We start from the raw sequence: 13,257 nt of genomic DNA, 5'->3' as shown, positions 1-13,257 counted from the left end.
AGACATGTTTAAACGATAACTGATTAATGTTTGTGTTTGTTTTATCTTTTATATTGACATTTAGAGTAATCATTTAAGTGTCCTCCAAAGGTTTACATAAATATGACAAGATTTTGGACTTAAAAACTCATTGAAAGATAGGTAAATGCAAAAAAAAGAAATCATGGAAAAAGTGATCAAATATCTTACTATTTCTGGTTTTTTTTTTCTTTTTTTTTTACTGATCAGTGTGATGGAGTACAAATAGATTTAATAAATATCTCCCTGGAAGGAATTGCTATTTTGAATATACCAAGCATGCATGGTGGATCCAATCTTTGGGGAGAGTCTAAGAAAAGACGAAGCCATCGCCGAATAGAGAAAAAAGGGTCTGACAAAAGGACCACACTCACAGATGCGAAAGAATTGAAGTTTGCAAGTCAGGGTAAGTTTTCTCACATTTAATTGTGTTAACTTGCTTCTTAATTCACTTTCAAAGGCTACTTTAAAAGAGTTTTCCGTTGCATTGTGGTCCACATATTTATGCAGTTATATTTTTCATAGTATCAGATATGTATGTCTGATTAAATTATATTATACTATATTCTAAAATTGGATATAATGTGGCTATATTTTTTGTGGTTTTTTTCCCCCTTTATTCTCCCTTTTCAGATTTCATTCTGTTTATCCTCCTTCCCAAAGAAAACCGAATATGTGTGGGTATTTAGTGGATAATACTGTATAATATATTGCACATTAAGTTCTGAAATGTGATCATCTTGGTCAGAATGTTTGAGTTGTTGTAACAAGGGCCTTGGTAAGGCTTTTCTGATGTTGTGTTGCAAGATTTTTTATTCTTGGCTGGGACATCAAAGCCATCTTACATTAAGCTGTTGTTCTAAGTACCATGTAGAATGACATGTTTACATGCCCCATAAGACATTTTGGTCATCTGTGGCTATTCTTCCAGAAATTTTATAACAGCAATGAGGAGACCTGGGAAACAGATCAAAAAATACTAGCAAAATGGGAGAGAATACCTATGGATCAGAATCTTCAATTGCATTGTAATGTAGGTCAGACTTGGACATGACAATCAATTATTGTTGATAGATTTTTATAGATAAAGATATCAAATTGGTAGTATTCTAACAGTCATGCCCCAGTAATTTATGTATATTTCTTTTACTTTTCGGAATCTACCTAATTAATACTATTGATGACATTCAGATAGCCAAGAAAGCATCTTGGCCAGCTCAGTGTAGCCAAGAAAAAGTATGGAGAGGTTGACCCCCTTATGGGCCCAAGAAAAATAAATAAATATATTTAAAAAAATAAATAAAATGTGAAGATGGTTGATAGGCTTGATCGTGGTAAGAAACAGCTTTATCTTTCAGTATCTTCTGTGTCTTCAGGTATCTGATTCAGGTTCTCAGAGCCAACAGTTACTTCTGTTACATGGAATATAGTGACCATGAGGGTGACAAAGATTGACAGAAAAAGTATTAGTTGTTATTCTCTTGAAAGAAGTGCTTATTACAACGTGTCAATGACAGGAGATTTTGAAGCCTCTTAAATATATGGGTAATCTTAAAGAGGTAAATTCTAAAGAGTCATGTAATTTAGTACAAGCAAATTTATACCAACTTAATTAAAATGCTTCACACTCAGAATGAATAGAACTAAAATGGAGAAAAATGGTTTTTTTGAAGGAGAAATATGTAGAAGAAAGGAGTACGTTTGTGCCATATGGATTTTAAAATGAAGAGAATTACATATAGTTATTATTTCCTAGGAGTTATTGACATTAACATTTATGTTTACATGTAAGATTAATAGCTTTCTAAGAAGATTAGTAAAACATAGTAATATAGTCCATATAATTAAAAAAAGAGCATTATACATATCTATAACAATTTCCAGTTTTTTATGTGGTAATTACATACTAATACTTGGCATGTCCTTTGCATGTTGATATTCTATATATAAATCTGACTTACTCTCCATGTTCATCTGCCAGGTGTGTTCACCTGTTGAGCTATTGAAGTTGATAGGATTTATGATTATGCTGAACGAGGAGGGTGTCTATACAACCCCTATGGAGCTTCCTGCAGGCTTGCTTTTGCTAGCATCACTCATGACCCTCTGTAGGCTTTTTTTTCAGTAATAACACATTTTAAATAAAGCACAGACAGGTCAGCCAGAAGTGTTGTCATACACTGTCATTGCCTATAACTGTACAAAAAGACCTCTCTTCCCCTTCTATCTTCTTACTTAATATTGTGGAACTATTAGGGCTAAGTCTCCAAAAATTTGGTAAAGGAGAAAGTGGGAATGTGTAGGGTTTGTGACAGGAATACACTTTTTCTCAATACAAAGGTAGGGAAAAAGAGTAGAAATCAGAGTTTGTGGAGGTCATTGTATGAACAGAAGTATGTTTATAACTGATTTGACTCAGCTCTTTGTTCCCTCTTTTGAAGCAGACGGTGCTAGTAGTTTGAGTGTAGTTTTATTTCAAGATAAGGACAATTTCATCACTAAAAATGACCTTACCAGCTGAATATTAAAAAATAGATTATAATATATTAACCAGTATTCCCTTTTTATTAATTTATGTAGTTTTTTTCATATTAATGTATTTGGACAAAGAATAACCAGAAGTATTTCAAAATGCTTCTAAGATTTGATTGCAAATTTATTCTCTTAACCGTAAATGTTATACTTACTAGTCAAGAAATGAAATTTACTACTTAAAATATCTGCATAGATCCTCTTCCTAAATAGTACATATTTCTGTCATTTGATTCTGTCTTCAATATCTTGACATAAAAACAATAGTATTAAATGTAAGAGTCAGTTAGTACTTTAAATCTAAATATATTTTCAAATTTACATAAAATGATTATAGGTATTGACTTTAGAATGAATTATGAAAAATACAGTTCTTGTTCAACATGTTTCTTAAACCCAGACTCGCGTTAATATTTTTCACTCTTAGAAAATATGTAAATAAAGGAATAGAAGACTTTATAATATAATTTCCTTTTCAGGAAGTACTTTTTTTTTTTTTTTAAGATTTTTATTTATTTATTTAACAGACAGAGATCACAAATAGGCAGAGAGGCAGGCAGAGAGAGAAGGGAAGCAGGCTTCCTGCTGAGCAGAGATCCCGATGTGGGGCTCGATCCCAGGACCCTGGGATCATGACCTGAGCTGAAAGCAGAGGCTTTAACCCACTGAGCCACCCAAGTGCCCCAGGAAGTACTTTCTTAAAATATTAACAAACAACTTTTCTGATATGCCACTGCAAAAAATTTGAAGTTCAAACTAAATTTTTACCACATTAAAGTGGATGCTTATTTCCATAAACTTTAGAAAGCATTTGGTGGGGGACAGAGTAGAGGAAACATACATAACTAGATTCTTTTTTTTTTTTTTTTAAGATTTTATTTATTTGCCAGAGAGAGAGAGAGAGAGAGTACACACAAGCAGGCAGAGAGGCAGGCAGAGGCAGCGAGAGAAGCAGGCTCCCTGCGGAGCAAGGAACCCAATGTGGGACTCTATCCCAGGACCCTGGGATCATGACCTGAGCCGAAGGCAGCGGCCTAACCAACTGAGCCACCCAGGCGTCCCAACCAACTCAGCCACCCAGGCGTCCCCATAACTAGATTCTTATAATAAAGATAAATTATTTTATTTAGTAGAAGCATTTAAATTAAGAAATAAGTTTACATAGGGAGATGGAGAGGAGAAGGGAGATGAGGGAAATTGGAAGGGGAGGTGAACCATGAGAGACTGTGGACTCTGAAAAACAATCTGAGGGTTTCGAAGGGGTGGGGGGTGGGAGGTTGGGGGAGCCAGGTGGTGGGTATTATGGAGGGTACGTATGGCATGGAGCACTGGATGTGGTGCATAAACAATGAATTCTGTTACGCTGAAAAGAAATTAATTAAAAAAAAAAAAGTGAGATGAACACCAAAAAAAAAAAAAGTTTAATTCCAGTCAATTTAAAAAAAAAAAGAAAGAAGTTTATAGGGTTTTTTGTGTTTTTTTTTTTTTGTAACAAATATATGTCATAGACCAAAGGTACATAATCAGGTTTTAGAGCATTTAATCCTCATCTATATTATGCTATACATAATCTGTGTATGTGTGCTGTGTCTTTTTTTTTCAATTTATAATTTTAACCTCAATTTTGTTTTTGAAATAAATCCATTTGAGCAAAAATAGTGTAAAAACCAAAACTGAATAATAAGGCAGGAGGTATTTGAATAAGGCAAAGACTGTGAAGGGGAACAAGAAAGAGTACAGTTTAGAAAGTCACACTAAGCTGATGTGATGGCTCTCAACACTTCCTCTCAGACAGCCTTAATCTTGAACATTTATTGTGAACATGCTTTTTCTTCTTCATCCTCTTGCATACAATTTATTGTATATCAGTTCCCCAAGAACAGGCTTTTCCGTAGACTTTATGCTGCCCGTGCTTCTCCCCCTCCCAAATTGACATTTGTGTCCTGTGCTAGGGAAGACTAAAACTTCTAAGGATTCTTCTTAGAAGCCAGAGAGATGATACATCTGATTGACTATCAAGGAATCTCTCTACATCAAATGACTTTGTTATTATTTTGTCTTTTGAAAACTTGGAGGTAGTAAGAAGAGGAAAAGGCAGTCAAAGCCAGATTTATCAAAGAGAATAAATGAGTTGATATCTGTGAAAACTTGGCAAAGCTTGAATTTCTTTTGCCTCTGAAGATAAATAACGTTATTGGCTCTTCTGTCTCTGTCTTTACAATGGGGATGGTGAATTCTAGAAGAGTTGAGATTCATCTCCCTGCTCTGTACGTTGTATTACCTGGATAAAGATACAAATAGCACTTAAATAGTAAGACCCTGACTTTCTATGCCTTGTAGAAGTTGCACTTCTCTGAAAGTTGATGGTAAGGACATTTGTTATCCATTATTATCAATTTTTCTAGACATCTCTATGGGTTATTTGGGGTAATTTAGAAGGCATGTTTTAAGTTGTCTAAATATAAACTGCAACATTCATTTTAGAACTGTAGATGATGTATTTGGCATTCAAACACCGGCAAGCAGAACAATTTCCAAGCATTTAAATTCAGTGATTAAATCAATTATATTTAGAAACAAGAAAATGATTTCATGCTGCATTATTATACCTGGATCTTAAAATTGTTGAAAAAAGATTATGGCATTTGAGATGTTACATTTCACAAAAATATGTGTCATATACTAATACCATGATAATTTTATTGGTTGAAAATAGATAGATCCAAACATTTGCTATCTAGTAACCTTTAAGGAGATGTCTCGAATGAGTTCCTAAGTGTATGTTTTCAAACTACCTCCTTTGAAAATTTCCAGCAGTGGCTAATGTAAATAATATCACATACTTAATAAAACTATCTAAATATCAGAGTTCCTGTTTGCAGTTGAATATTGACTCATACACCTGGATGTCTTAATGTGATCTCTATTTTTGCAAAAGGCATACTTTTAAAGTGTAAGACAGTAATAAAGAATTAAGGGATATGAAATGTATTTCTTATATGTAAAAATAGATAATGCATTTTTGAAATATAAGACAGTGTACTCTTGTCTTTGGCCTACCTGAAACAATGATGAAATTCCTATTTGTCATGGCACTATAAGACTACAGAGAAACTGCTAGCCTCCTAAAAATTTGAAAATCAGAAACCATAACTATGCGTAAATTATTATTTATGGACAATTGATACATCAGATGGCAGTCTTTAGAACTAGTGTCATTGCTCTTTTTCCCATGTTCAAAAGTCAGATTTTTAAAATCTGACAAGCAGTATTCTAGATACAAAGTCTGACATGTAGTATAATTCTGGGAACAAAATCTGACATGTAGTATAATTCTGGAACTTTTTATAGTAAAATTGTTAAGTCCACAAAATCATTTCGATATAAACAGACAAGTAATCATTTAAACAGTACAGTTGTGTTTTCTAATACATAAATGAGATCATTGCCAATAAGGGTTTATTCTGGAAAATAGGTTGAAATAGGAAAATGGACAAAATACAGATAATAGGAGGTAGGAAAAGGCAGAACAAGGAGCAACTTGCTTCTACCTAAAGAATCTGGGAAAACTTGAAACAAATTAGATTTTTGTAGCAGTTGCATTTTGAAAAATATATGAGCTGGCAGTCAATCTAGTGAATGCAAGAGAAGGAAAGGGGATTTGTTTATTTGAGGTTTTAAATCAAAGCTCAGCTGTTACCTTCTCTGACTTCTGAGGCTGAATACCTTCTTTATTTTCAAATGCTAATGCTATTCTGATACCCGTCTACATTTCTAGCTATTGATTTTAATTGCAACTTCAGAGAAAGATGGAAAATATAAATGCTTTAATGGGTCATTTTCTCTATGATGTTGATGTCTAATATCAGTGATAAAAGGACCATCTTACTTGTTTCTGTGACATAATATCCAATCCTGAGTCTTTTGAAAGTAATAGCAGGTCATCTACCCAGGCTAAGTTGCATTATAATTCTAAGTAAATTTAACTTATGCAGTGGTGGAAATAAAAAATATATTTCCAAGTTAAATAAATATTGACTGATTATATAAGCCTCAACTAATTATATAATACTTGTAGAGTTTGCTTTCAGATTAGTGACATGAAGTTCCCATATATGATGCCATTCTTAGAAGTTTCCTAAATATAAAGTTCTACAGTAACCTTGCCAATTGACAATTAATTTAAAGCTCATGTAATAGATGTGCCCCAGGGAACTTAAAATAATTTTCTTATAATCAAGATATATGGCACTAAGTTAGGGAGAATTTTTAAAGAATAGTAAACATGAAAGAACTACCAAAAAGATATAAAACCAACTATAAAAATTGTTAAACATGGGTCATGGTTCCTTTTTTCCCCTGTTGGCATTAAAAATCATTTTTTCTTTTTAATCAAGATACAAAATAATAACCAAGAAAAACTAATCTCATTGAGAATGAAATTTCAGTTGCACCATCTTATGGAATGACACCTTATGTAAGGACTTCAAGTCATACAGGAGAGATATTAGACCTGTATGTTGCCTTTCTTTTTTTCTACTTACTTTAATGGATATGAGGAAACCACAACAATCTATCAACTGGTTCTCCTTGCACTCATTCCTTTAACTACCAAAGAGTAGCATGGGGATCCGTTAGGGAGGAAAGAGACCTTTTTCTTGAAAAGAGCCACATTCCACCACTTACTTAATTAATTGTCTTTGAGCTGTATGAATTTGAGTTAACCAAAGCAAATCACCACTGGATTTCCATTGCCATGAATTTAGTTCTCATCAATGAAGTCTTTTATTATATAGAGCAAGTTAACATATCAATAGTAGTTTATTGGACAGTATCCAGCCAACTATTTTTGTGGGAATGGATAGAGATTCATATAGATCATCATTCCCTCCATTCTGGGTAATTATTCTTCTGGCTTAATAAAAATAGTTCTATTCTGCTTTTGGTGAACTGTGGATTTATAAACTTAAGGGTTTTTTTGGTGTCTATTTTAGGCAGTGTCTATTGGCTGCTGTACAGTTAAAACTATTAATCAGAGTAAGGTAAAAATTGAGGCCTAAATGTTATAAGGTGACAGTCATTTGAAATAAGACTAATAATCTCCATGGATAAACATGTCTAATTTAAATGAGCTCTAGGGAGTTTTTTTAGAAAGTTCAAATGCCTGATGAATGCTGCACTGTTATTCTAATTATCTCGTAATATGGCATAAAATAACAATCTCATTTCATCCTTTTATTTACAAAGCTGCCCCCATTGTCATTATATTTTACCTGTTCAAGCTCTGAAAGATTGCTCCTCATCGAGAGATTCATTAAAAGAGAATAATTATATTATATTTCACAGATTGGCTGAAAGAAAATGTATCTTTGAACAATTTCATTTCCCTGAACAGTTGTTCATTTCAAGGTGGAAGACAGGTCTATTAAGTACCTTCCCCCCTTTTTAAACATGTCAAAGCTAACCATTAATACTGAAATTAGTAATTTGGTTCTGATTTAATGAAAGAATCAGCTGCTATTTGTAGAACTCAGTTTCTGTGGCTGAGAAAAACCTAGTGTTTTCAAAATATTGAATAACAAAATATATTTAAGAATCTTTTTATGCACAATGATTTAAATTCATGTTTTTTTCTGTTAGTTAAAGCTCTTAGCATACTTACTTTATTCCTTACTGATGATGCTTGAGAATATGTACTTCTCCATCCAAAAAACTACAGAAGACTTTTCTAAGTATGTGGCATTCAAATTTTCAGAGAGAGAAAATCAACCAATATAATGAACATTTAGTTTTAAAATTTACTGCATGAAAGGCTCATGGGATTTGTGATTAAATGTCTTTTCAAATGAAAAAGAGAGTCATGTACACAAAAATGTGACTTCAAAAAAATTAGGTCTGACACAAGTCATTTCGTCTTTAAACATTTCGGTGTTGTGCAAAAAGCTGTTCATGGTCATATGTTAAGTAAATACTTTAACTCTTAATCTTAACACTCTATAGTAAATAATTAAGCAATAATGAAATAATATATTAATCATTGGTGGTTTTGCCAAGCTTTGCGTACTTGCTTATAAGCAGTTTCTTCCCTGAGAGTCCTTACATGATAGTCTTTTCTTAACACTGCTCTGCCAGCCCACGAAAATAGAAGTACTGGGAGATCTAGTGCACAGAGTGGGAAGCCAGGAAAGGAGTCAACCCATCTTTCACCCAGGATAAAAGTATAAAAAATGTTATTTGATTTTTAAAAGACAGTAATTGTATCACATTTAAATACCGTTTTTAAACGTGTGTAGGATTTGAAGAGCTCTCAGAGATATGAAATGCATTAACTGTATCATTTTAGAAGGGTGTAACTAAAGTATGCTGATACATTAGCAGTGCTGTTCTGAGTCGGAGGTTGAGGCTGAGGTTTTGCACATTTTTGTAGTTAGCTGTTATTTCTAAATTCTTCAATAATGTGTTTTCTGGTGTTTTATTAATGAAGCTTGTTTCTTCTAAAGGAAGTCTATAAGGTCTTTATCTGGTCTTATTAAAATAGATCCGTTTAGATCTCTGTTGAATTTTTTGCTTTTCGTTTTGGCTATTTGGCTTCTGAATATTTTACATGTTACCTTTGTAAACTTTTCATCCAAATATTCATATTCATTCAGAAGTCAGCAATTAGAAAGGAACTGTAATAGTTGATTTCATTCTTGAAGAAGGGAATGAATGTGGTATGGTAGATTTATGATAGATCCTGAAATTTAACTTCTTTTGCAAATCAAGAAACTATTCAGTTATTCAAGGTATTGCAAAGAAACAAAATAAAATAAGCGCATTAGTTTAGGCAGAAAAGTTGAATTAAACTAAAAAACAATCTGACACTTTAAATCTTTCATGAAGGTTTAATAAATCAAGATATTTATTAGCGAGTATTCACCTTTATCAGGTGTTGTGACACAGTCTGTGTGTGTAAGAGCACATGTGTCTGTGTGGTGTGTATATGTGTGCATATATACTGAATATATACTGAATTCATTTATGGGGAAAGAATAATGGGCATGCAGATTACAAATGATGCATGGTAGAAAAACATCAGTTGAACACAAATTATTTTGGAAGTTCGAGTCAGAAAACTAGGGAACCAAATGAAGCATTGCTTTAAGAGGAAAATAAGTTTTATTTTTGTTTTAATAACAGAAGAGACAGTGATAGTACAAAATATTCTCTAAACATTTTCTAAGGGTAGTACAAAGCATTATCTCAAGAGAAGAGGAGGATGAAAATAGGTAGAGGGGAATTTCCTTTTTTTTTTTGTCTTCCTTTCCTTTTCTTTTATTACATGTCATCCTTGGAGAATAATGCACTCTTCGGATTTCATCATTCCTCTTCCTCTGTATGAGAAGGCCCACCCTAGAATGATCCTCCCCAGTAGCTAAACAACTTACTCCCTCGATTGGCCCCTGTAGCAAACTTATACCTACTCATGGATCAGAAAACAGTAGCTTCTGAAGAAGTGTAAGACAATTTCCTGACACTGTAATGACTTTGCATGTATGATACTTTTTTTTTTGCGTTTTTAAAATTGAGATAACACTTGACATACAGTATTGTGTAAGTTAAAGTTATACCACTTGTTGATTTGATACACTTATATAGTGCAATATAATTACCGCTGTTGAGTTAGCTAACACCTCTGTCACATTAAATAATTAAGATAAAATATTAGCAACTTTGATGTTTATAGGACATACTATTTACTATGCTATAGTGATTTTTCTTTCTCCTTTCATTCTCTGTCTTCCTATGATTTAAAAAAAAAAAAGTTATATTCCATGAGAAGAAAAGAAACAAATGAATTAATATCAGGGCAGTTGTTGGTCTTACACAGAATTCTCATCTTCATCTAGGCTGTCTTCTTCCTATTTTCTTTTCAAGTCAGCAGCCTCTGAAAGGAAAAACTTTTGACATAGACATTGAAGGCCAGTGAGCTTCTTGAGGCTGGCTTTAGTTTCTAGCTTTCAATTCAGTAAGTGCATGGCTATCACAAGTTCTTTGGTTAAAAAAAAAGGTGGGGGGAGGATAAATTCATGAACTCAGACCAATTATTAACTTGGTCAAGTCTGTTTCCTAACCTTTATAAATGAAGATAATCATACCTGATTTTTTTTTTTACCTTATAGAGTGATTTGTACATTTCAATATATTTCAAATAATTTACTGTAGAAATGTAAGATGGCCTTATTATTACTTCATCAACTTAAAAATATGCACAAGACTATCCCTAGAATTAGTGTGAAGTACTTGTAACCTTTGGCCAGCATTTGTGAGAGAGGAGGCAAAGGTTAAGAGGTCATCCTCCACCTATGGAACCAGTAACCTTTCTAAGAATAAATCCTACCACCACAAAATTATAAATAAATAGGATCTTTATTTCAGATCATGACCAGTGTTTCCTTTTCTGAAAAACTACATTATGAATAAGCAGTGGAGTTCTCAATTCTTGAAATCTTTAAATGAGATCTGTTGAGAGATAAGGTACTGACTGCATTCTGAGCCACCTTTGAGTTGAAAGTTATTTATCATCCCTTCCCAAGAAAGGCACAATTCCTCTTAGAATGTTTATAACCAATAGAAGTTGATTAAAATACAGTTGACTCTTCGCAGGTGTTAGAATGAATGAAATATTTAACTGATGCTTGTCAAGTTAGTTTCTTCCTGTCTACTCACTTGTTACTTTCTTCCTCCTGGTGAATCATGGAATACATTGTTTATTTTCTGCATTCCCTTTGCTTGTACATCTTTCATCTCTCACTTTCTTACAAAGGTTGTAAAATTGTGGTGGCCCTAGTCCTGATTCCTTGGGAGCCTCATAAGCCAATTGTCTCTGACCACTTCCCACTAATTTTGCAGCAAAGACCAAGTCACCTTAGCAACCAGTCCAAATTGTGCTTGCCACTCTTAAATTTCTGTTTCCCTCTTGGCAGTATAAAGCATTACTTGTGATTCACCATGATGTTTATCAGAGCCCTTTCTAAAGTAGGCTGTCTTGGAAAGCACAAGCTGCCTAACAAATTAATGGCCTTGTGAGGTGCTGCCTGCTGGGGTGAAAATAAATTGTAAAGGAGGACAGGGGACAGGTAATGGGCCCTAGCAAGACTGCAAAACTCTTTTCAAACTGGCACTGACTGTGTGCCAATAGACATGGCGTTAACTGTCAACAAGGTTTGTGGCCTTTGAAGATAGACTCCATAAGAAGGGAAAGTTGAAGGAGTTCTATGATTTTGTTTCAAGTTGAGTGCATCCTGCTTTTGAACAACTCTTTTGAGGCGGCAAAGATGCAGACTCAATGGCAAGTAATTCACAATTCTCAGGGAAGCCTTTGCATGGTTTCAAGACTGAATTTTTATTTTTTTGTTCTTGCATGTGTTCTTTTATTGTTGATGGTAATGTTGATGCTACTACTTATAAATTAAAAAGGAAAAAAATCTCACCATTAAAGTGTGGGATATCTAGCTTCTCATAAAATGTAGAAAATATAATCATTGTTCATATTCTTTTGCCATCAGAGAATAAGTTTCAGTTTCTCAAATGTCCTTGCCTGCCCCTCCTAGACAAGCTACGGTAGATTGTGTGTTTGAGAGTAATATGTCCCTTCAAGAAGTGATTCTCTATTGTTCTGTTTCTATTGTTACCAGTGTCATGTCTTAAATCTAGCATTATCTTTTTGTAAATGCTTTATATGTATATATAAAATATGCATCTAATTCATAAATGATCAGTGAATAAACAGATTGTGCTTTATTAACACTTTTTTCCACTCAACTATTTTTTTATTTTAATTTAATTTTTTTTCAGTGTTCCAAAATTCATTGTTTATGCACCACACCCAGTGCTCCCTGCAAAACGTGCCCTATTTTCTTGACTAACTGATGGTTTCTGTCTTCATTCAGAATTGTGTGGGAAGGGCAGAACTTTAAAGATTGAACAAAATGATGCCTAACTCTTAAACTGAACGAATTGATTACCCTCATTTTAAGTCTTTTTTTCCCTAAGGATAGTAGATAGGGGATTTTAAACCATCTCGCAATGTGCTATGTGTATTTAATGGACAGATAACAAAGACCAATCATGTTAAGACTAAAATGTCAACATACACATCAGTCATTCATTCAGTAGCTTAGTATGTGTGCGGCCAGTCTGCCTCGCGATTGCTCTCCTCACTCACTCCACTCTAGTCCAATTGGCCTTTTGGTTGCTAATCAAATACACCATGCATGATACAACCTCAGAGTCTTTCTGGTGATATTCCCTGTCTTTGGAATGTTTTTACCTCAAATCTTCACATAGTTTCACATGGCTTCTCCCTTGCTTCTTTCAGGTCACTGTAAAAAAAATGCTTTCCTGGGAGAGACTTTCCCTGACCATTTTTCTAAAATGTCATGAATTCTCTCCCATCCCTTAATCCCTCTCACAAGCCCTGCTTCTGAGTTCTGTTGCTATGAATAAGTTCTGCCTTTTTTAAATTTTATATAAACAGAAAAATATAGCATACATTCATTTATGTCTGGCTTCTTTAATTTCATATTATCATTACTTCGTAGTATCCATTATATGAGTATGCAGTTGTTGTGGTGGTGGTGGTGGTGGTGTTTTCCACATCATGGAGCTATTATAAATTCTACCACTGTGAACATTTTTGTACAGGTCTTTGGATGTGTATCTGTA

At 33.7% G+C, this 13,257-nt stretch overlaps 1 protein-coding gene across 1 annotated transcript in view; it reads left to right on the top strand.

Moving 5' to 3' along the window:
* Positions 1 to 297: 297 nt before the first annotated feature.
* The window catches only part of LOC308352453 (diacylglycerol kinase beta-like), a gene marked incomplete at its 5' end in the record, with an annotated part of 172,838 nt that continues 159,878 nt past the window's right edge, over positions 298 to 13,257 (top strand). The window contains one exon of the mRNA XM_080818720.1: positions 298 to 424. Within this exon, the coding sequence (XP_080674846.1) occupies positions 298 to 424 (127 nt within the window). The remainder of the gene's footprint in view (positions 425 to 13,257) is intronic.

This window comes from Martes martes (assembly GCF_963455335.1).
Source record: "Martes martes genome assembly, chromosome: 11".
In the NCBI taxonomy this organism is placed as follows: domain Eukaryota; kingdom Metazoa; phylum Chordata; class Mammalia; order Carnivora; family Mustelidae; genus Martes; species Martes martes.
Note: the sequence above shows the minus strand (reverse complement) of the source record. Positions and strands in the feature narration are given on the sequence as shown.